The sequence below is a fragment of the Macrosteles quadrilineatus genome, unplaced genomic scaffold (assembly GCF_028750875.1).
Source record: "Macrosteles quadrilineatus isolate MER2022 unplaced genomic scaffold, UCM_ALF_1.0 Scaffold_3__2_contigs__length_128488019, whole genome shotgun sequence".
In the NCBI taxonomy this organism is placed as follows: domain Eukaryota; kingdom Metazoa; phylum Arthropoda; class Insecta; order Hemiptera; family Cicadellidae; genus Macrosteles; species Macrosteles quadrilineatus.
In genome coordinates this window covers 44,487,023-44,509,231 of record NW_026542596.1, presented here as the reverse complement: position 1 = coordinate 44,509,231, position 22,209 = coordinate 44,487,023, and the positions used below count along the sequence as shown (strand labels likewise).

General features: G+C 35.5%; 1 protein-coding gene across 4 annotated transcripts in view; it reads left to right on the top strand.

The window, feature by feature from the left end:
- The first annotated feature begins 615 nt into the window (after nucleotides 1-615).
- Nucleotides 616-22,209, top strand: part of LOC128988674 (eukaryotic translation initiation factor 5B) — a 76,951-nt gene continuing 55,357 nt past the window's right edge. For 3 of the 4 annotated variants that reach the window (XM_054410190.1, XM_054410192.1, XM_054410191.1), the window contains exons 1-14: nucleotides 616-812; nucleotides 5,561-5,629; nucleotides 6,642-6,828; nucleotides 7,805-8,428; nucleotides 10,719-10,812; nucleotides 12,056-12,291; nucleotides 14,403-14,646; nucleotides 15,285-15,431; nucleotides 15,836-16,053; nucleotides 16,501-16,585; nucleotides 17,666-17,799; nucleotides 20,435-20,652; nucleotides 20,867-20,990; nucleotides 21,851-22,018. In XM_054410190.1, coding sequence (XP_054266165.1) covers nucleotides 766-812; nucleotides 5,561-5,629; nucleotides 6,642-6,828; nucleotides 7,805-8,428; nucleotides 10,719-10,812; nucleotides 12,056-12,291; nucleotides 14,403-14,646; nucleotides 15,285-15,431; nucleotides 15,836-16,053; nucleotides 16,501-16,585; nucleotides 17,666-17,799; nucleotides 20,435-20,652; nucleotides 20,867-20,990; nucleotides 21,851-22,018 — 2,595 coding nt within the window. In that variant the 5' untranslated portion in view covers nucleotides 616-765. Of the gene's footprint in view, nucleotides 813-1,092; nucleotides 1,130-5,560; nucleotides 5,630-6,641; nucleotides 6,829-7,804; nucleotides 8,429-10,718; nucleotides 10,813-12,055; nucleotides 12,292-14,402; nucleotides 14,647-15,284; nucleotides 15,432-15,835; nucleotides 16,054-16,500; nucleotides 16,586-17,665; nucleotides 17,800-20,434; nucleotides 20,653-20,866; nucleotides 20,991-21,850; nucleotides 22,019-22,209 lie in introns of those variants that run through there. The other variant, XM_054410193.1, reaches the window with a different exon arrangement.

The following is a 22,209-nucleotide window of genomic DNA, read 5'->3' as shown; positions in this document are numbered from 1 at the left end:
CTATTCATTTTATAGCTTACTTTTGCTTAAGTAATGTTGCGATAGAAATAAGTTAGTTCATCACACGCTAAAAGTCCTCCTCGGCTGTTAAACTAGAGCAAGAGCTCCGGTCAAAAGAGTGATGAAATAAATACTATATACAATTTTTACAGTTATGTCTAAATCTGGAATACACATTCACCTTATTAAAGACTCGTGTGTAAATAAAAACAATCGTATAACCTAAAAGCTACTGGTTTTGATCACAATTGAAGGGCTATTTTTTAAATTTAATTGTTAGATGAAATACTACCTACCTTATTAATTAATCTAAGGTGGCTTTTGTGTGGTCACTCAGGGAGGGAACCCATAATTTTTATTTTATTCTTAATAGTGCTTCAAACGTAAAATAAAATTATATTTGTGATATTACATACATAAAGCTTCTCATAATGCAATTAATTTGTAATACTGTACACTATAATCATAATCCATGCTTTTGAACAAGAAATCAGTTAGATTCCTGGATTTCTTTGAAACAGCTGTTTCATCTTATATGCCTTTGGTCATTACTACTTCTCAGTGTTTTTCTTCTTTTCCGTACTTACTTGCTAGTATTGTTTTGTTCTGTCTGTTTCTGTTTTTTGAAGGTAAGTTAATCGAAGTCAAGAGAAGACAGACGATTACATTCACGTTGTGTTTTGCCAATTTTGTGATTGCATCAATTTTGTTAATGGTGTGTTGTATTTATTGCTTCAAATTTAGCCTTTATAACTTAGTTTCACCATGGGAAAGGCAAAGAAGGGAAAGAAGTTAGGATATGACGAAGACGTGTAAGTATAACACCCTCAATCTGGTGCTTCATGGTCAAATTCTAACCTATAAACAGTAAATGTCACAAATCTCCGGCATTATTGTAGCCTACTTTTCCTCCTCAAGAGTGATTTAATAAATCGGTTGTACACAAAACTGATCTATTAGCTTACAATCTTCTAAAAGCTATTTTCATTTTTTTTTTGTTATCAGAATTAGTTAGGGCCTACTGCCAATAAAAGTTACACAACAACAATATGGATTTCTGATGATGTGGTTCCTGAAGGTGGCATTGAGGTTGAAGCTTTCAATATCCATCACAGGCTCTGCTAAATAAGTTTGTATTGTTTAATTTTGCTCGTCAATCCATTAGTAGTAAATAGTTACATGTAAATTTTTAATAATAACCACTGGGTATTTTTTAAATTAAGTTAACTTATGTATATTAACTTATACTAAGTACGTGATTTGTAAATATGTACCTAAGCTATATAGTCAAGTGTTTTTACGCTTTTAATGACACCATCAGTCCACTGTTTATAGGCAATAACTTAGGTAATAGGGTATTATGTGTTAAGTTAAGTTATGGCCCTGATATTATTTTTTAATGGAACATAAAGCAAGCCCCAATCATTTAGCCTACTTCCAATGAAACATGACTCACCTTATTGTCAACCAATGCAGCATTAACTTAGTAGCCTAACTGGGCCCATCCCCAGAGATGCAAGAGGTTTTATGACGGGAGCCACAGGAACAAACAAAAATAACCTAGATATACAAGGAAAGGAGGGAGGGGCGCAATTGTCTCTCAGGCTCATAGTGCGTTACATAAAAACCGCGGGCATGATTGAAACCATACTGCAGACAAAAATAAAAGGAGCTGTTGAAACTAATTGATAAGTATGCCTAATAAAAGTTGAAAAAATTAAAATCCTTTATATCAAGGCCACCTTAAGGACCACTGATCTTTTCCAGCAGTAACTTAAACCTCTATAGAATCTATCACTGTAGCATTAAGTTAACTGAGAATAATTGACAACACGGAAAAGAAAACATCCAGGATTTCTGCCACACAAGGACTAACATAACTTAATGCACTCTGTTCCTTTTGCTATGGATATCTAATTTTGGTGACACCACTATCACTTTGGATTGTTTCTCAGTATGTGATGGAGATCTAGGCGAGTTTCAAAGGCCATATGTTAAATAGATCAACTATCAATACCCCTGCTGCAGCAAACCTGCAGACTAAGCGAATTTCCATTTTCCTGACTGGATTTGTACTAAAATATTGCCTTAAAATTTTCAGATCTATTTCCTAGGTATTTAACTTAAATAAAATAACATTAACTTGAATGTGTACCGTTCTTAGGTTTGCTGCTACAGGGAAGGTATTGAGGTGTTTTTTATTGAATTGTTGATAGCTTAGTATGAAATATACAAAATTACCTAATTTGATTAAACATAAACAAGCAAACTAGGTACAGTTTATCTATTCTCCATAAGAATAACATGGGAATTTTAAATTTACAATTTAGTTCCATGTTGATAGCCCCTGGATTAGGCTACTTTATATGACTATAATACCGGGTGTTTCAAAATGAATAGCTGGGTTTTAACGCCTTATAACTTTTATACTATTAAACTTACCGCCATAAAATATGCATCAAATGAATAAGCAGCTCAAAGAGTTTATGCCTTCCAAAGACAGATCATTTAACAAAATTGATCCAGCAGAACTGTAGATTTAGCATAATTGTACAAATTTAAAAAGTAATCTCCACCTTTTTTTCACCACTAGAAATTCGGAGGTTGCTTGACGTTTTTGCAAATAACTTTTTAATGGTGAGGAAATCGACCAATGTGGAAGGTAATATTCCGAAAGAGAATAAAATTTCCTACTATCTACTACTATGCATTTCATGAAAATACTCAAGAAAGGTACCAAAAATTGCCTCAAAAATGAAAAAATTGAAAATCCCCGTATTTAATGTAGACAATAAACATAGCAAACATTAAATTTCACACTTTTTTATTTTAAGCCAAATTTAGGCCACATGTCTTCTACTGTTAGGTACATTGTACATTGTAGGCCTACTGTTACATGGCATTTTCAAGAAGGTTCCTGACATCCTTTATTTTGAAAGACGTGTTATTTTTGCGCTACCTCCCATTTCACTAGAGCCCAAATTAGCTCTATGGGATTGTATTGACAATGGTAGGGGGGTAGGTGAACAACCTCATGACCCATCTGCAACGCAAGTTCGTCCAGTTTGTACCGTGGAGGAAAATCTTGCCTGTGCTGCCGCACGGTGGTAAGGAGTTCTGCTACTGTGTGGACTGGATTGTGTTCAATAGGCTACCGTTATTTGATAGCCACTTCACAATGCCTGCCTTTCTTGATTTTGAACTTGGAATTTTGTTAAGTCGTTTCGAATGGTAGCTGGCATTGTCCATTACAATAACACATGGCTCTTCTAGGCTTCTCAGTAAATCAAGAAACCATTCGTGGAAAACTGTGTGGTTCATTTATTTGTGATAATCGACATTACTTTTTGATTGAAATACGAGCTGTGCGTCTTTTATAAAACCATATTTAGCTGATCCAGCGTGACATATGACAAGCCTAGAACCCTTCCCTACTGGGACCCGAAACCCTCCCTTACCATCTAAGCTTTCCCGAATACACTTTCTTGCATGGTTTTGGTTTACTAACATCTCATCCAGGTATAAAAGTGGGAGAGGGGTTTTCTGTCGCCTTAAATTGTTCATCTTTCTTAGAAATACTACCCTGGAAGCGACAATATCAGTCCGTTCTGTTAAGAATTTTCGGCCGTCGTTAGTCTTTTTAAACTTAAATCCCACATCTCTAAGTATCTTACAGACTGAATCTTTACTTCCACTAAATCCAATTTTTTATTTTTAGCACCATCTTCAACTTCCTGCAGTTCGGGTACTCTCCTCTTTCTTAGAAATCAAAAACAGTGTGTCGGACTACGTCCTTGTCAAATTGATCTAGATCAGTTATCCACTTTTTGTTGGATATTTTCCTTTGAGATGAAGTAAATGTTGCTTCTTTTAATATATTTTCTATATTACAATCTTCGAACTCCATATTATGTACTGCAATGGATTTGTTTCCTTCTCCCGTTATGTTTTGCACTGTTCTAAAAGAAACAGAACAAGCTTTTGCTATAGCCTTTTGGGTTTGATGGAACACTTCCCACACTGTTGCATTTGTTTTGGTGGTAACAAGTTTTTTTAAATAATTGTACACACTAAAAATTGTGTTTTTAGTTTAAATTGTAATATCTTGGCACCTTTTGGCCATTTATAATCAACACTAATCAAGTAAACTCAGACTGAATAATATTAAACTGCACAAAATACCATCATAATAATCACAATGTTGTTTGCTACTAAAATTTAAACAAAGTGACACCAGAAATTATGAACAGTATGAATCAGCTGTAGGCTAATATGTGGTGGTGGCAGGGGCCAGGGAGAAAGCAGGGGAATACAAATTGGTCCTTCAACCGCACATTAAATTTAGACAGAGTATAGTTTACTACCTTTTTTGCATTTATGTAGCACCTCAAGATCATCAGCAATCTCACTCATGTTATGGTTTAGGTTGATTAAATGCTGGGCAAATGCTGAATTTTGTTTCATTAAACGTGGTTTGGGTCTGTGTTCGTTGTAGCGAGTAGCGAACCCACGACCTGTTTGCCCAAGAAATTGGCTTGGATAATCTTGGCATTTAATTTTTAAACACCTGTCATTTCCATTTTATCTCTTGATCGGTCAGTTTGTGACAGGGTGTTACGAGTACGGTTTGTAATTTTGAATGTTAATTCGGTTCCCTGCCTACGAAGCTCTTTAGATAGGCAATTTTGTATTGTGTGGGAATATTCAATACGTACGTCTTATGTTCGTCCTTTTGTTTGCCCTCCCTATTATGGTGTTTGATTACAAGTTTGTCTACAAGCCCGCTATTACAGTAGAACCTCTTTAATCCAAACTAATTGGGACCGGGGGTAGTTCGGACTAGTGAATAGTTTGGATTACAGAACATATTGTTGTTTTTACATAACAATAGCTAAGGAAAAGTTAAGAATGCTTTATAAAGTAAAATACAGAGTTTATTTAATACAGTAGTAAACATAGGGAATAATCAGTACTGTACATTACAATTGAAATACATCAATTAAATCGATTGATTTCATCAATTGATGAAATTTACATCAATAAATACAGTATACAATAAAAAACTACTGTACTGTGTATAGAGTACATTAATGAGGCGTTCGGATTAGTGGACGTTCGGATTACAGGGGTTCGGATTAAAGAGGTTCTACTGCATAGCCAATGGCTATATTCACATTTACGATTATTATACATTTGGATTACTTGATGAGGTATTGTACCATAATATTATAGTTAAGTATAATTTAAGAAATTCACAAAAAAAATTGTCTTAAGGAATTTGTTGTATGTATTGATGAGCCAGAGCGATCATTGAGTATTTAAGCCTGTCTATTCAGTCTCAATACTTAAATAATAAGTAGAATGAGTAATAAATGCTGATGTTTTGGAAATCTAAGAGTATAAATGCATATTCTGTAGGCTAATATTGTTTTAGAAGAGGATAACAAGGGGCTTCTAAGTAAGATAAGATAATGAGGCTTTTAAGAAATTTTTAGGTTTAGTTTTAAGAAGCTAATATGTTCTCTAGTCTAAATAAATTTTATTGTTATTTTGTTTCCAGCGATGGTGATGAAATTGAAGCTCCTGAAGATACCAGTAGCAAAATCAAAGAGAAAAAAGGGAAAACAAAGTAAGTTTGTTAAGCCTTAGGTTTGTACCTTTTAGGTCTTATATATCATATGTCCACTATAGAATTTAATAGTTACTGCAATACTGGTGGTCTTGAATTTACTTACATATTTTATTTCCCTTAAAACTTTGTTAGACTTTAATGACTTTATGAGTTAATCATTGCTTTAAGTTACATGCTCGAGGTGATATTTATCATTCAAATTACTGGTAATTATGCAGCCTATTTAGGTTTATTATGAAATTTAAATGTTTGATATTGGTTAGCTCAAGAAGTTGAATGATTAAACATTTAAGTATTATAATATTAACACTAGAGCTTATTTTGAGGTAACTAGTACGTCACAGCGTTTTGCGACATGTTAGGCCAGGCCGCAAATCGAATGGGGGTCGCTTTAGTAAATGGGCGCAGGTCGAGAGGCGCAAGAGGTTTTATAGTATGTTGGGACACAAGGAAGAGAAAAATTCCCATGCGAGGAAGGGGAAGGGGCACAATTATTTCTTGGGCCCATAGCATGTCACATGAAAACTGAGGGCCTGCCAGCCACTAGCCCATAGTTGCTTTAAAAAGTAATTTATTGAATATTTTGTTTGAGTGCTGGTGTCACATTTATAAAAGCTTATTAGCTTATTGTACTCACCCCATTTGGTTGACATTGACATGGTGATTGAATTAAAGTACCGGTAACTAGAGTATTAAATTGTCGAGTCTAGCTCCAAGGTGTTCTAAATGCCCAAAAAGAAATAGATATGCGCTAAAAAAAGGTATGTTGCCGTTGGTAAAGAAATCAAACAAAAAAATCTTAGTCAAAGTTGACGATTTGATAGGCTAACTTAATTAGGCTAGGTAAATTATACAAGCATACAATATTTATAATTGACACTACCGGTACCATAAATGTCAATTATACAACCATGACATTACTTTTGAAGCAGGTCAATTATAGAATGGGGATTAAAAGTGGTGATTAGGATTTGAATTATGTATGTAACTTAACACAAGATTTTTTCAGAGGTAAAACTGAAGATGATGAAAATGACATGATTGAAGATGAAGATGACACGCAGTCAAAAAAGAAGAAGGGTAAAAAGGAGAAAAAGAAGAAAGTGGATGATGAAGATGGAGATGATGCTGAGGTTACAGAGATAACAAAGGACATGAAAGAGCTTTCGACCAAAGGAAAGAAAGAAAAACTAAAGGTGCGTTAATTTGAGGCTGTTATGGTTTCATTTTCTCTTACTCATATTCAACTTCATTTTGCATTATTGTTTTAGCACTTTCAGCTCAATTGATAGAAGCAATTTTTGTGCATGCCCCACAAATATAAAAACAAGGTATTTTGAGGTGTTTGTGTTGGACAAGAATATTTCTGTGCATTTCAGTCTCAGTTGGGTAAAGTAGGAATCCCGCCTGAAATAGGATTTTGTGTTTAACCCTATATTATATCAAATGAATTCTAAAAATATTTTTTATTTTGCATGTTAAATACGCTAATGGTATTTTTTGCTTTGTAAAAGCAGGTAATGGTCCATACCCTGGTCTTGTTACAATCTCTCATCGACCTTTTTGTTTGATAGCTAATTCATAGCCCATGACAAATGGCATTAGGATCTAGAAACAATCTCGCTTGGAATTGAACCAGCGACTCTTTAGATTTAAAGACTTGCCATATCCCATATGTTTTAGGTAAATAAGCAGGCTGTTAGTTTATGTCTGTCTGCTTTAATACAACTACCCACTACTGTGACCTAGTGTGGCACTGCCCGCGTTGCAGCATGGCCTTTTCCTTAGTGGGGCTTTAGCCTTAAAATGTGAAAGGAATATATCAAGGTTTTAACCTGTACAGTACTTAAATGAATGAAATATAGGCTACTAACAATTGTTACGTTCAGGGCGTAATCCGACGACATTGCTCCTATAAATTGGTAATCTGCCGCTTTACGTAGTATCGCTATAAAACGGTTGTTAACAAATTATCTTTATCAGATATAGTGAGCTGTAAGAGAAGTAAGATACAATTGATTAAAAAATCAATCATTCAACTTAAGTTTTGTTCGTTAAGGTTAACTGTTGATTTATGACGTAAACCTGTTAACAATTAAAGCTTAGGTAAGTAAGTACGAGCATTTTCACAACTAACAGGTAGCCTACATAATGTTTTGAATTGTGTTTCAGAAAAAAACTTCCGTTGAGTCTGAAGATGAAGACAGTGATGTGAAAAGTGTTAGTAAAAAGAATAATGACATAAACAAAAAGGGCAAAAATAAGCCCGAAGACTCTGATGAGAGTGATAGTGAACAAGTTTCTGAAGTGCGGACTAAAAAAAGTGCTAAAAAACCTGGTTTTGCCTTGTTAGCGGTTTCAGATGATGAAGATGAACCCCCAGAAGCTGAGACTAAAGAAGAATCTGATAGTGAGGTGGTGGTAGAAAGGACTAAAACCGGTAAGAAAGACAAGGAAAAGAGCGCTGGAAAGAAAGGTAAAAAGAAGAAGAAAGAAGAAGATGATGAAGACATTGAGAAAATGTTGGCAGAGTTGGAGATAGAATATTCAGGTGGTGTGGTGCAAAAAGAAGAGAGTGTTGAAAAAGAAACTGTTGCTACTGAGGATGGGGACGATAAAAAGAAAAAGAAGAAAAAGAAAAAAGATAAAGCCGTTGAAAATGAACCAGCTGTGGTGGAGGAACAGACAGAAGAAGGTGGAGAAGAACAAGAAGGTGGGACAATAAAGACTGCGGCCCAGAAGAAGAAGGAGAAAAAGGAACGCGAAAAGCAAAAGAAGTTGGAGGCAAAAAAGAAGGTACGTAGAAATAATAATATCAATATTTATTTTAATAGTACCGGTATCAATAGTGTATGCCTTTAATTATAATCATTGTTTCTCTGTTATGTAGTCTAGTTAAATTACAAAGCCTTTAGGCCTAATGATGGTAGCCCTATTCCTACTATTACCGTACCCATCCAGTTTTTTAAAAGGGATAATTTTGCTCAAAGAAAGTCAACACTGTTTATTTTGAGTTATATTTTTAAATCATAAAAAAATATTGTCTAGGCCTAATTGGTTTTTACAGAAAGTAGTCATATACCTTTATTAATACCCAAAAACTCTGTATATGGGCCCCATGTCTAAAATTGGTTTGTTTTAGTTTTAACCTGTAACAATCTTTTGCGTCTAACTATACTTTAACCTCCTATGAATTAAATATATATATATATATAGGGCCTACTTGTATAATTTATTGTAGTGAACCAGTATCAGTTGAAAATTAGGTCATTTAATACTTTTACTAGGGGTGTATAAATTCAATATTCAATGGCGTTTAAGTGTAAAACTGAGATTATTGTATGTTATTTTGAGAGTTGCAATCATTTACTCTAATGAATAATTTAGATTTAGTTCTGATAGGTCCTAATTGTTTTGGATCAAGTGTATTGATTCATTGCAATATTTAATATAATATATCTTCATCCACTATGTAACTATTTGTATATCCTAATTAATAAAGATGCTGATACTGAAATACATTCTTTGGTTTATATTAAAGTTTGTTAAAACAGTTATTAGATGTGTATATGTGAGTGTTCTGTAATTGTTAACAACTTCAATTAAAAATTCCAATATTCCTTTTTTTTAGAGTCTGTTAGTGACAAAAAGTAATTAGGCCTAATATTTTTTTTATAAAAATGGAAGAAATAAGGTGTCAAAACCTATCCATTTATGTGATGAAAAATATTACATAATTGTTATAGGCTATGCAATCTCAGACAAGCAAACTAAATATACACTTAAATTATAATAGATCTCAAGTTTTTTTTTTTAATTTTGAATTTGTGTGGATGGGTTTAAAAAGTTAATAAACAAATATTAAAAAAACTGTCTAGTTTGAGAACAAAAAAGATAATTGCTAAAAGTAGGGTTCAATTTTAACAAAAACAAGATGCATTTGCGATATTTTTTTCCATTGATAAAGAATCATGACACACAATCTAAGTGGGATTCATGTAAGTGGAATATACCTTCAGAAAATAACAAAATTAATAGAAAAATTTAGGCCTAACCTAGGTAAAATTAAATACCCCTGCCGCAGCAAACCTGCCGACTAAGCGAATTTCCATTTGTCTGATTTGATTTTCAATTAAATATATTTTAATAACATTAGGTTTAACGAGTACCTAGGTTTGCTGCTACAAGGAAACTACTAAAATGTGTTTTTTAGTATAATATTGATAGTTAATAATATTGATACCGGTAGTTATTAATACAAAATAAATAAATTTGCCAAGTCTGATCAAAATATATCCATAAACAAGCACACTACAACATTTGACAATATTCTCCTTAAGACATGGGAATTTTAAATTTACGATTTTTTAAATTTTCTCCGTTACTAATAATCGAACAAAAATACTTTTATATACTAAATTATTTGTTTTTTAAGCTCTTTAAAAAGGTTTAAAGAGAAATTGGGAAATTTTGTGTTTTGAGGGTCAAAAGTGAGAATAACCAATTTTTACCCCATAAAACCCCCCGTAAAGCCCCGTTCCCATGGTCCGATCATGCTGGTTCGCGAACTCATTCAAGTTTATCCCGCTTTAGACCATTAAACCAAATTTCATCAAAATCTGACAAAAATTGGACGTATATATATAAAATTTTGAACGAATGGTGTTTTTGGCCTCTGGGGACATCAAAATGAAAAAGTAAATCGGTCCCGGGTCTAGGTCTTACCGTGCCACCTACGGTAATAGCTACTTCCCTATAGGGAAATTTGCTAAAATTGAGTATTAATTTTGTATTTTTAATGATGAAATATTTTTAAAGCAAGGTCTTTCCTTTCCTAAATAAAACCATAGACAAAAAGAATTAAATATAGACTGTCAGTCGTGCAGTGGTTACCATGGTTGCCATAGATTTTGGCGCACACCGCTGGGAGGGCCGTGTAGTTACGTAGTGAGTACGCCGTAACAAACGGCGCTACCAGTGGTGTGCGCCAGAACCTATGGTAACCGCAGCGCAGCTGACGGTCTATATTTCATTCTTTTTGTCTATGATAAAACTTAGGCCTACTATTATTATTGCTTTTTTAAAGGATGTGACGATTAAAGAACCCAGTCAAACTCCAGAACCAGAGAGTCAGCAGACTGAAGTGTCTGAGGAGAAACCCAAGGAGGAGCATGATGAAGGTCAGTTTTATTAGGTATTGTTTCTGAAAATGAAATTATTGAAATTTGTTGCGAATAAACAGTATTTAGACGTGTTGACATTGTCTAATCCTGTTTTTGCTTATAGTTTCAGGTTCTTTTGTTCTTGTGGTTTAGCGGTTAGAGTAGAGTAGAACATCTGTCTTTGGGGGTTGCATTAAAATCAATAAATCATGTACCAATAGATTTTAGCAATGTGATAATCAATCATGCTGTGGATTGGTCTACTGAGATCAGCTGCATTAAAGTTACTTATGTTCTTAATACAGTTTAAGATGATGGCTTAGTTTATGTCTGTCTGCTTTAATACAACTACCCACTACTGTGACCTAGTGTGAGTATACCCTGACACCAAGAAAAGCTAACTTAATTAGGCTAAATTAATTAAGCCCCCTTCCCTATAGGGAAATTTGCTAAAATTGAGTATTAATTTTGTATTTTTAATGATGAAATATTTTTAAAGCAAGGTCTTTCCTTTCCTAAATAAAACCATAGACAAAAAGAATTAAATATAGACTGTCAGTCGTGCAGTGGTTACCATGGTTGCCATAGATTTTGGCGCACACCGCCAAAAGTGGCAAAGCAAAAGATGAGTGGCGGATCCCATGTAAGTGACAAAAAGAAGAAATAACAATTCTGAATAACTATACAGTAGTTATTCAGGGGTTAGAATACACATACTGGAGAGTATATAGTTTAAGGTAACCGATGTTAGTAGTGAAAACTGTACTAACAATCTGTAAGAAAGAGGTACAGGTACTTTTGGCTGGAGTGGAAGCAGTAGAACCTGAATTATTTACTTTACTTACTTTCTGTTCATTACATTCATATTGTTATGACAGAGCAAGGAGAGTGGGTGGTTAGTAAATCTGATTACAAACATAGTTATATACCAAGTTTTATTTAAGTTAACTCTGTTCCTGATTGCTCCTCTTACTTTGTGTCTGAAATTGTATTGCTTTAATTGCTTTGAATCAAACAACGCAAAAAAGTCATATCAACTGAAAACCAGTGTAACCTATCTATTTAAAAACATCATATAGATAAGTAACAGTTAAAAATTGTTGGATTGGGTTGTGGGCTCTTAAGCAAAGATATGATTCGAAGTGGCATCACAAAAGTGTGATCTTGTGTCCCGTGTAAATTAACAGTGTCCAACTGTTGAAAATATTAACCAATAATTTTCAGCTGTAATAATTCTCATCAATTTTATATCTGTATCTAGCTGGCGAAGGAGAAGAAGATGGTGACAAGAAAAAGAAGAAGGACAAAAAGAAAAAGAAGGGTGAAAAGGAAGAAAAAGAAAGTAAAGATAAAGACAAAAAAGGGCCTGGTAAGAAAACATTGGCCGCCATGAAAGAAGCTTTACAGAAATTAAAGGAGGAAGAAGAAAAGGCTAAAAAAGAGGAAGAAGAAAGACTGAAGAAATTAGAAGAAGCTGAGAAGAAAAGAGAAGAGCAGGTAATTAACCTATATATAGTACATGGTTCTTACATGGGCGGCAGCTTAATGTTCCGATATGATCGACCCTTTAGGGTCGTTCATTTCTTAAACTTACTTAAACAGTCACACATTAGGAATCGTTAAATATACCCACTCGTTAAATATACTCACTCGTTAAATATACTCACTCGTTAAATATACTCGTTAAATATACTCATATAAAAATGTGAATATAATTATATTTTATTTAATATTTATTTGCTAGGTACAGTAGACTCTCGCTCATCCGGATCGGCCTTGTCCGGACTCCCGGTAGTCTGGATCGGCAATCGTGATTTTTTTTAGCGGCACAGTACAGTACAGTAGAAGTCCGATTATCCAAGCAAAACGGGACCGAGACTACCTCGAATAATGAAAAAAAATCGGATAACAACAGTAAAAATTATTACTGGTGGAAGTGCATATGCCTGGGCTATCATTACTGTGGACCTGGAACAAAATTCGGCCGAAAAAATTATGACCGGTGGAAGTGCATATGCCCGGGCTATCATTACTGTGGACCTGGAACAAAATTCGGCCGAAAAAGTTATGACCGGTGGAAGTGCATATGCCCGGGCTATCATTACTGTGGACCTGGAACAAAATTCGGCCAAAACAATTATTACCGGTGGAAGTGCATATGCCCGCCTATCATTACTGTGGACCTGGAACAAAATTCGGCCGTAAAGATTATTACCGGTGGAAGTGCATATGCCCGGGCTATCATTACTGTGGACCTGGAACAACATTCGGCTGTAAAGATTATTACCGGTGGAAGTGCATATGCCCGGGCTATCATTACTGTGGACCTGGAACTAAATTGAAAAAAACGGCTATATACAGTACTGTGTATTTGCTCGACTCTCGATAGTCCGGATTTTTCGTAATCCGGACCGGACGTCCGCCACATTAGTCCGGATGAGCGAGAGTCTACTGTATAACTTTTGAATTATTTAAACTAGACTAAGCTGAGGCTAGAGAGTGTGTGTGGGGATTGAAAAGAATAATTAAAATCGTTTTAAGCACATCCACTCATCATTGTATTAGCTATTGATGATCCAGTATTTTTTTAGTTTGAACAATGCTTGAGTCCCAAGGTATCTTAAATAATGGAAGTCTGCTGAAATTCTCTATCTCTAGAATGATCCTGCAAGATGTTTGTCTCTTGATATTTTCCACTTAAAAGAACTAGCTGTTACCCACGGGCTTCAACCCGTTTGACTTCATAAGTATCAATAAAACTATTGATTGGTTAAGTTAAGCTGAAATAAACAAAACAGATTACAGCATTACAAACCAATAATCACACCAGGTAATTGAATTGAAAGAATAACATACAAATAACAGCTGAATTATTTTTAACATTAAGTATATGAAAAGTTCCCTTTGGAAAGCAAAGACCTTGAAGGGCAATTTATGGAAAAAATGGATAGTTTTGAACAAGGTTTCTTGTCATGACGAACATTTTAAGTATATGGTTTATGGGGGTGTGACTTGTAGTTTTCTCAAAAGTTCATGGGTACTTTTGGCTTTATATATAGATTATTTTATTTATATAGAAGATATAGAATGTGATATTATATTTATGTAACAGATGGTCAACTTATTATAGTTAATTAGTAAACAGTTTTTACTTATGCGTTATTTTCGTCCCCAAGTTGATGTGTAACCCAAAAGTTCAACTCAAATAAATATTTCTTTAACCCTTTCCGCTCAAATGGCCGGGGAGCCCCGCCATTAGTCATGGCCGCACGAACTCTAATGTCGGGCCGGGCCCGCCCGTGACTATGACAACGTAGGCCTATTATGCTTGAATTTTTATTTTTTGAATTTTTTTTTATTTTGTGTAAGTATTTAGAAAAAGATTACCAGCCTTCAATAAATCAAGACGATATTTATTTTTGGTAAACAAATGAAATATGAAAATTTTGCTCTAATTAAATGGAGCTGGTGAGAAAATAGGCCTCCCGTAATTGGAGTGGAAAGGATTGAAATTCAAAATACAGAATCAAAAATCAAATGGCTTTTATCACAAAATATCTACAAATTTTGATTTACAAGTTTTCTAATGATCTTCATACTTGGAACAGTTGAGGCTTGAGCAAGAGAGAAAGGAAAAGAAAAAACAGAGAGAGAAGGAGCGCAAAGAACGACTGAAGGCGGAGGGCAAACTATTGACAGCTAAGCAGAAGGCAGACAAGGCCCGAGCACAGGCCACGCTAGAGGCCCTCAAGGCTCAGGGATTGGACGTTCCTGACGCCACGGTGGAGAGGAAGCCACGTCCTGGCACTAGGATACGACCCAAGAAGAATAAGGAGGCAGCCACAGAACAAGGTATATAATTCCCCAGTACAAATTAATTACTTTTTAATCTGTAGCATTTTTTTTGGGACGAGCAGTCTTACCTGAATGGGAAAGAGTCCAAACTGGCACAAGAAACAAAACTACCTATATGCAAAAAACATTATAATATGTCACTGTTGCATTTTCAACTAAGAAAGAGTTTTCTTCAGGTCTTGAGACTTCTCTCTAAGTATTTGTTCTATCACTGCATGGAAATGATCACATTGCCTCACCTGTAAATAGTATGCAAAATAGCTCATTTCTACTCTAGAGCCGAATGACCATGCCCGCTCGGTAAATCACTAAAACCGCTGATTTAATTGTTGGCGTTTCTAAGAAACTCTAACATTCGATCTGAAAATAACATAGGCCTAACCTAAAAAAGTAAACAACTCGTAAAAAGCAAACATAACCAAAATGACAACTAAAAAGTTAATCTGTGTGTTATGATAAGTTAATCATAGTGGTAGCATGAATCTTGTGTGTATAACGAGCACAAACAGTGATTGCCGCTCGCGAAATTTTTAGCTGCGCAAAGCTTTCTTGAGTGACAATGACGTACTTTCCGCTCTTAATACACTATTTTACTATTTTAAATGTTAGTCATTAACCTTTGGTACATTTGACAGCACCTGTAGTAGCTGTAGCCAGCGAGGCAGAGCCCCAGCCCCAGCAGGTGGAGGTGAAGATCGTAGACAAGGAGGAGCCCAAGAAGGAGCCAGAGGAAGATGTCAAGGATTCCTGGGACATTGAGTCATCCGAGGGAGAGGACGAAGGTTAGTCAATCATATCACCATTGTAACATTGGTTATAAGGGTGTATCAAAACAAAACAGCAGATTTTAAATGTTTATTTCTTGAAAAATATTAGTCCAACAAGTATGATTAATGTGGCACTGTATAGAGCAAAGAATGAAGTGACACCCAACTGATCGCATGTTATGATTTTCTAACACAGATCTGTTTATTTTCATACAGCTATAATATAGCTTAAAAGAGAGTTAAGTGATTGATTAGGATTTCTTAAAATTGAAAGAGTTTAGCTAGCTTACCTGAGCAAATTTAGGTAAGTCGGTGGCTCATTCAAGAATTCAGTGAACTTGTAAATAGCCTAGTTAAATTAATTTCCATATTCACAATTAATAGTCAAACAACTTAAAGATTGTCCTATCAACTTTAAGAAAAGTCAGAAGAAACGCCCAAGCCTGAAGCTCCGGCAGCTCCAACGCCGGCCAAGAAAGAGGAAGAAGAAGATGACTCAGAGTCTGAAGAAGAGTCGAGTTCTGAAGAGGAGTCGAGCTCTGACGAAGACAGCGATGAAAGTTCTGATGAAGAAGATGATGATAAGAAGAAGTCTGATGCTCAGATCAAACGAGAGCGAGCCCTGGCGAGGATACAGGTTTGTTGCAATGTTTCTCTTTTGCACAAAATATAAATCCTACAAAGGACTATTAAATAGCAATAGTAATAAGTACAAGAAACAAGTAATTTACTTTCAGATCTATGTTTACCCGCGTCAGTAGAATGAATTTGATGTAGACAGATAAAATAAATAACAGCTTGAGTTAGATTGTTAAAACTACTAATGCTGAGACTCGGAATCTGGGGATTAAAGTGAAACGGAGACTCAGGGAAAAGACTCAGCGTTGTTCCCTGAATTGCTTAGATCCCTCTCGGCAGCGTTATCTCATCATGCAATGGGTTTTTTCAAATCTTGTACTTCATGAGGTCTTATATCAGGTGATGTGTGGAGGAGGATATGTGTGGAAATATTTTACTATTAAGAAATAATAAGTTGCAAACCAGCATAAACTTTTCTGCGGCTAAATAATTTTTTGTGTTGTAGAAAAGACGAGAAGAGGCAGAGAAGAAGAAAACCTTGGACGACTTGAGAGCAGCTGTAGTCTGTGTTCTGGGTCATGTAGATACAGGTAACTAAGTGTTATCAGTTAAAGCTAAGAAGTAGGCTATATGTAATTGTATGAATGTACGGCTTCAGTGATCATATGAAACCTTGTAAAATTACTGCTGATTTAGTGATCACAACTAGTAACTGTTTAAGTTGATAGGTTGAATAATAAATTTAAAAACCAACCAACTCTATTTCATCTTAAATATTGCTATGGCTAAAAATACTTTTGACTGTCAATTATCATACTCTCTTGTAACTGCAAAGGTATATGCGTACCAAAAATATTGTATTAGGCCTACTTTAAATGTACTCTCTATCTCAAACTATTAGGGGTGTAAGATATTTAGTTAGCGTAGTAAAAATACCTCCGCCGCAGCAAATTTCTGCAGACTGAGCGAATTTCCATTTGCCTGATCGGGTTTTCACTATAATATCTCCTTAAAAATGTCAGATTTAACCTCTATTTAAATAACAGTTTGATGAGAATTTAGGTTTGCAGCTACAGGGAATAATTATAATCAATTAAATTTGAACAGACGTTGTTTTTTGCCTCTGGGGACCTCAAAACAAAAAAAGTAAATCAATCTCAGGGCTAGGTATTACCATGAGACCTATGATTTAGATATTTGATTCTACTTTGCCTACTTAACTACTATCTACCCCAAAAGTCAACATTAAAATTGCTCCAAACTATAAATTGCAATCCGAAAGACACAAGACTTCTGTCACAATACAAATCAACACCGGCCCAGAATATAAATCAAGTGCATTTAGTGATTGGATTAACGGTAGGTATTGTCTTGGACTAACTATACTCCGTTCACAAAATTTAGGCGGTTAGGGGAAATTCCCCAACACTCTTTTCTGCTTTACGTATATTCCAGTAGATTGACGTTTCAAAAATCTCAAAACAGCTGTTGAGCTATGTTTCAATGGTAGGGTCAAGATATGGAGGGGATAGATTTCTTCCCCTAATACCGCCTAAATTTTGTGAACGGAGTTTAGTGCCTATATAATAGGCCTGTAAATAAACCTTAATACCAAAGTAAAAAACACTAAATCCTAAGACAAGTTCAACGTTGTTATTCTATGTTTCTAGGCAAAACAAAGATTCTGGACAAGTTGCGGCGGACTAATGTGCAAGATGGTGAAGCTGGGGGTATAACACAACAGATAGGAGCAACCAATGTACCTATAGATGCCATCAAAGAGAACACCAAGTATGTTAAAGGGGTAAGTAATTAGTATATATTGGGACCTTTACGCTGTTAATCTAGGGGGAGCTTAGTGCAGTTACTGAGCGAACAATAAGGATAAGAGACTTTGACCTTGGACAGATTAAAAAGTAATTTAAGATATGTTAAAAAAACTACCATCTATCTACTAGGGTTGTTCAGAAAGTAGGGAACATTTCCTTCTGCTAATCTCACTGTTTATAGTAGAGACGTATACTCCTTTTCAAAGACAGCCCAGTGGTCACAACGGAAGCGTCATTTTGCTGCCTGTCGTCGCAATATTCAATTTTGAAACGTGTGGCTTTGATTGAAAATCGTGATAGTTGTGGGTTGTGGTCTGTAATACAGTTTTTGTTGTCCATAAAGTTAAAACATGTAGAAGCTTATTGTGAAATGTGAGAAGTGTATGGAATCAATGTTAATGAAGGTTCATTCCAAAAATGGTGCATTTCGTTTCAAAATGGACTAACTAAAGTTAACATTACAAATTTAGTTTTTGCAAGAAAATGTCTGACCTTACTTGGGAAATAGCACACAAGATTTTCTTCATTCATTCATAAGAGTATTTTCCTTTAACCACCCCACAGTCGTCCCTTGCTCCGAGTGACTTTCACTTGTTTTAAAACTGCGGGTTCCAACTACTTGTCTTTGGGCTTGCAAGTGGCAAAACTTAAGGACTACAACATTTAAATTCTCGTCCAATGCTATATGTGCATTAATTTTTTTTAATTAACACAAAATAAATTAATACGCACAATAATTAGAACCTTTAATTGGCACTGACTGCATTCAAAAGCCTGCCATTTTGCCTCTTTATATAACTGCTCATTATACAGGGTGACACAAAGGAACCGGACGTTTTTTAAACAGCTGTTCCATTGTTGTCGAAAGACCATTGGTAGAAAGATTGAGGTTATGTCATTACCTTCAGTGAGGCTTGCCATTTTTGTTGAAATGGCTTAGTGGACCCTAGACCATCGCGTTTTCGTATACGATACTTTGGTCCAAAATGGTGAATCCGTCGTCAAAACCCAGTTGGAATTTAGCCGACATTTTAATATTGAACGCCCTGGAACGGTTTCAAGCTGAAATACGCTATTAAGGTGGGTTTCAGGGTTCTGAACAACTGGGAATATAACAAGAAAGAAACCACCAGGCCTTGTTAGAACTTCGAGAACACCCGAAAACATCACCAGAGTGAGTGCAGTATTGAATGAATGTTTCCTAACAAGGCAATTTCTCTCTTTGGTGACATACTGTGGCCACCAAGGTCACCTGACTTGTCCTTTAGTGATTACTTCCTTTGGGGGTTTCTAAAGGAGCGTTTTTATGCTCACTAACCACGCACTCTAGAGGATTTGAAGTTGGGAATCACGGAAGATATCAATGGCTTTGAACAAGACCTCCTGACCCAATTTTCAGATGATTTTCAGACCAGAATGAACATTTGTAGAGAAGTACATGGCCGCCATATGCATGACGTCATTTAAAAAATTACTGTTTTGTAACTAATGGCAAATGTTTACCTCCTTATGTACAGTATTTAAACCATTTTATTCCATTTAACTACTGTGTACTACTAATTTAAAAAAAAAAAAACGTCCGGTTCCTTTGTGTCACCTGTTAAGCCTACTTTTAGGGTGGTATTAATTTTTTACTACATAAATAATTATAATATTGTATTATTTAAGATATGTAATAAATTACTATTAATTTTCATTCAAGCGATCTTTGGTGTTTCTTGTGTCAGAATATACTCCCATTTTGATAACCATGCAATCCCAAAAATCTGTAAAACCTGGGCTCTTATGTCATTTGCAAATTACATTATTCTCTGTGAAAATTGAATATATTCAACATTACGACTTTGGTGGTTCAGTGGCTGAGTCGGTAGCGCGACAAACTACGAAGCCATCCTGGGTTCGTCCTGGTGCTTGTCACTGAGTTGTAGCAGTTCACTCTCATACGGTATTGGCTCACCCGGTGGGGCACACGGGAGGGACTAAGGCTAACATATCTTGTAGTGTCAGCGTTCGCCGCTAGGACTGCTAAGTTGAAAAATTTTAAATTAATTTTTAATTTTTTGTTATAAAATTAACTTTTTAATTATAAAATATTGTTTTAAAATTATAAAATAAATTTTTAATTTTTAAAATTAAACTGTCATAACATAACCTAACCAACCAGACTTGCTGATAATATAAAAACTATATAAGATAAAAATCTAATTAATGATTACTTATAATTTTTAATTAATTATAAAATTAATTTTAAAATTTAGTATTATAAATTTTAAACTGTCATAACCTAACCTAACCAACCAAACTTGCTGATATGAAAAATTTGTTGACAAAAAGTTAGTGCTGCCAATGGGTTTCGAACCCCGGACCTCCTGATCATCAATCCGAAACGCTACCAACTATGCCACGAACGCCGCTGAAATCACATCGTTTCGTTACGGTAATCGTGTCGCCTCAAGAGAAGACATTAACCACTAGAGATATGACGTCACTACATCTTTAGCCTTAGTCCCTTCCGTGTGCCCATTCCTATATCTATTGCTTTGCGTGAAGCAAAGCCTCAAGACCTATGTGGATGTAAAATTGCAAGGTCATGATTGTTGTTTGTTTCAGTTTGCGGAAGTGGAACTGAGAATCCCCGGACTACTGATTATCGACACCCCGGGGCACGAGAGTTTCAGTAACCTTCGTAACAGAGGCTCGTCTCTCTGTGACATCGCCATCCTGGTCGTAGACATCATGCACGGACTGGAGCCTCAGACCATTGAGTCTATCAACTTGCTGAAGCAGAAGAAGACTCCATTTATTGTGGCGCTCAACAAGATTGATAGGTGAGTTGTAAAAGAAATATCACCGCTGTGTTGAATATCTAGCGATATATTTTGCAGGTGGAATTGTAGTTATGGTATTTTAGAGGTGCGTGGTAGACTATGCATTAGGTTGTACTACCACAGTTGGGAATTGTTACTCAAATTGTGTCCAGCTTTGTGCTTACTACAGCTGGTCCTAGTACACACAATATCTGACTCTGAGTACATTCTGTAGGTTGTATGACTGGAACACCATGGCCAGGAGAGATGTCAGGGACATCATCAAGGCTCAAGCAGCCAACACACAGCTCGAGTTTGAACAGAGGACGAAAGAGACAGTGCTGCAATTCGCTCAGCAGGTTTGTGAACATTGATAAAAAAATTATCGTAGGATTGTATGGTTTTATGTGACCTATTCACTTCACTTATGAAGTTAACGCTTTTCTTCACCTTCCTTCATATCCAAGGACACTTAGCCTGCAACCATTTTGCACTTACTTCAGGCTAGGCCTAGAGGGTCACACGATTATCATGTAGCATAGGTGATTGGTGGTATTAAAATCTAAAAACTCGTGGACCAAAGCCCGTACTATACCACTTAACCAGCTCACTCCCCTTTGCAGTTTTATAGGATCCATATTTGTTTTTTGCATCAATTGAGTCATCAGTTGGAAATTACTGCTGCACATTTTTTCCCTTTTTTGAAGAGGCATACACAGTGCATAACTGAGCCAACCTCGAGGAATCTCTAAGGATGTTTCTTAAAGTAAAGTCGAAACGTCTGACAGTGATCACCAACTGACGATGTGATTGACGACAAAAACAACTATGACATATTTTGATAAAAACCAGCAGCGAAGGCTTACGAATGCTGTTTACTGTTCATTTTGAGATTTGGAGAAACACAAACTTACTTACTTAGGTGGTCTATCAAACTGTTAATGGTGTTTGGCCTTCACCTTTTATCAATTTATGTTTCCTATATATATTTGTTTAATAACTGCAGAAATGCAAATAAGAAATGTAAAGCTTCCTCATAAACTCCTATTTGTGACTCTAATTTCGTTTAAAATGTTGTGAAGACTGTGCAATCATTTGTTTATGAAGCCTCCTATCCTCTATAACCATAAGATAGACATCATTACCCTTGTGTGGTAATGTTACAAACAATATTTAAGTTTGTCACATTTCATTGTATAATGTATCGGTTTTGTCGCAGGGGCTCAACGCCGCATTGTTCTATGACAACCCTGATCCTCGTAGTTACGTGTCGCTCGTCCCAACATCAGCCATCACTGGAGAAGGCATGGGCAACTTGCTGGCCCTCATAGTGCAGAGCTGTCAGACCATGTTGGCCAAGAGACTTATGTTCTCAGAAGAACTACAGGTAACCATCATTAATATCTCTGAATACTGACTGACTGAAGAGTTTTGTTAAAATATTTCATTTTGGAACAATTTTTTTTTAATTATTATGTAATTGTGTAAAAATAAGAAGTTTGGTCAGTGTTTGGGGTTTTAAAATAAAAATATTCCATTTTACCTCTGACATTATTTTTACCCACTGTGTACTGTCCC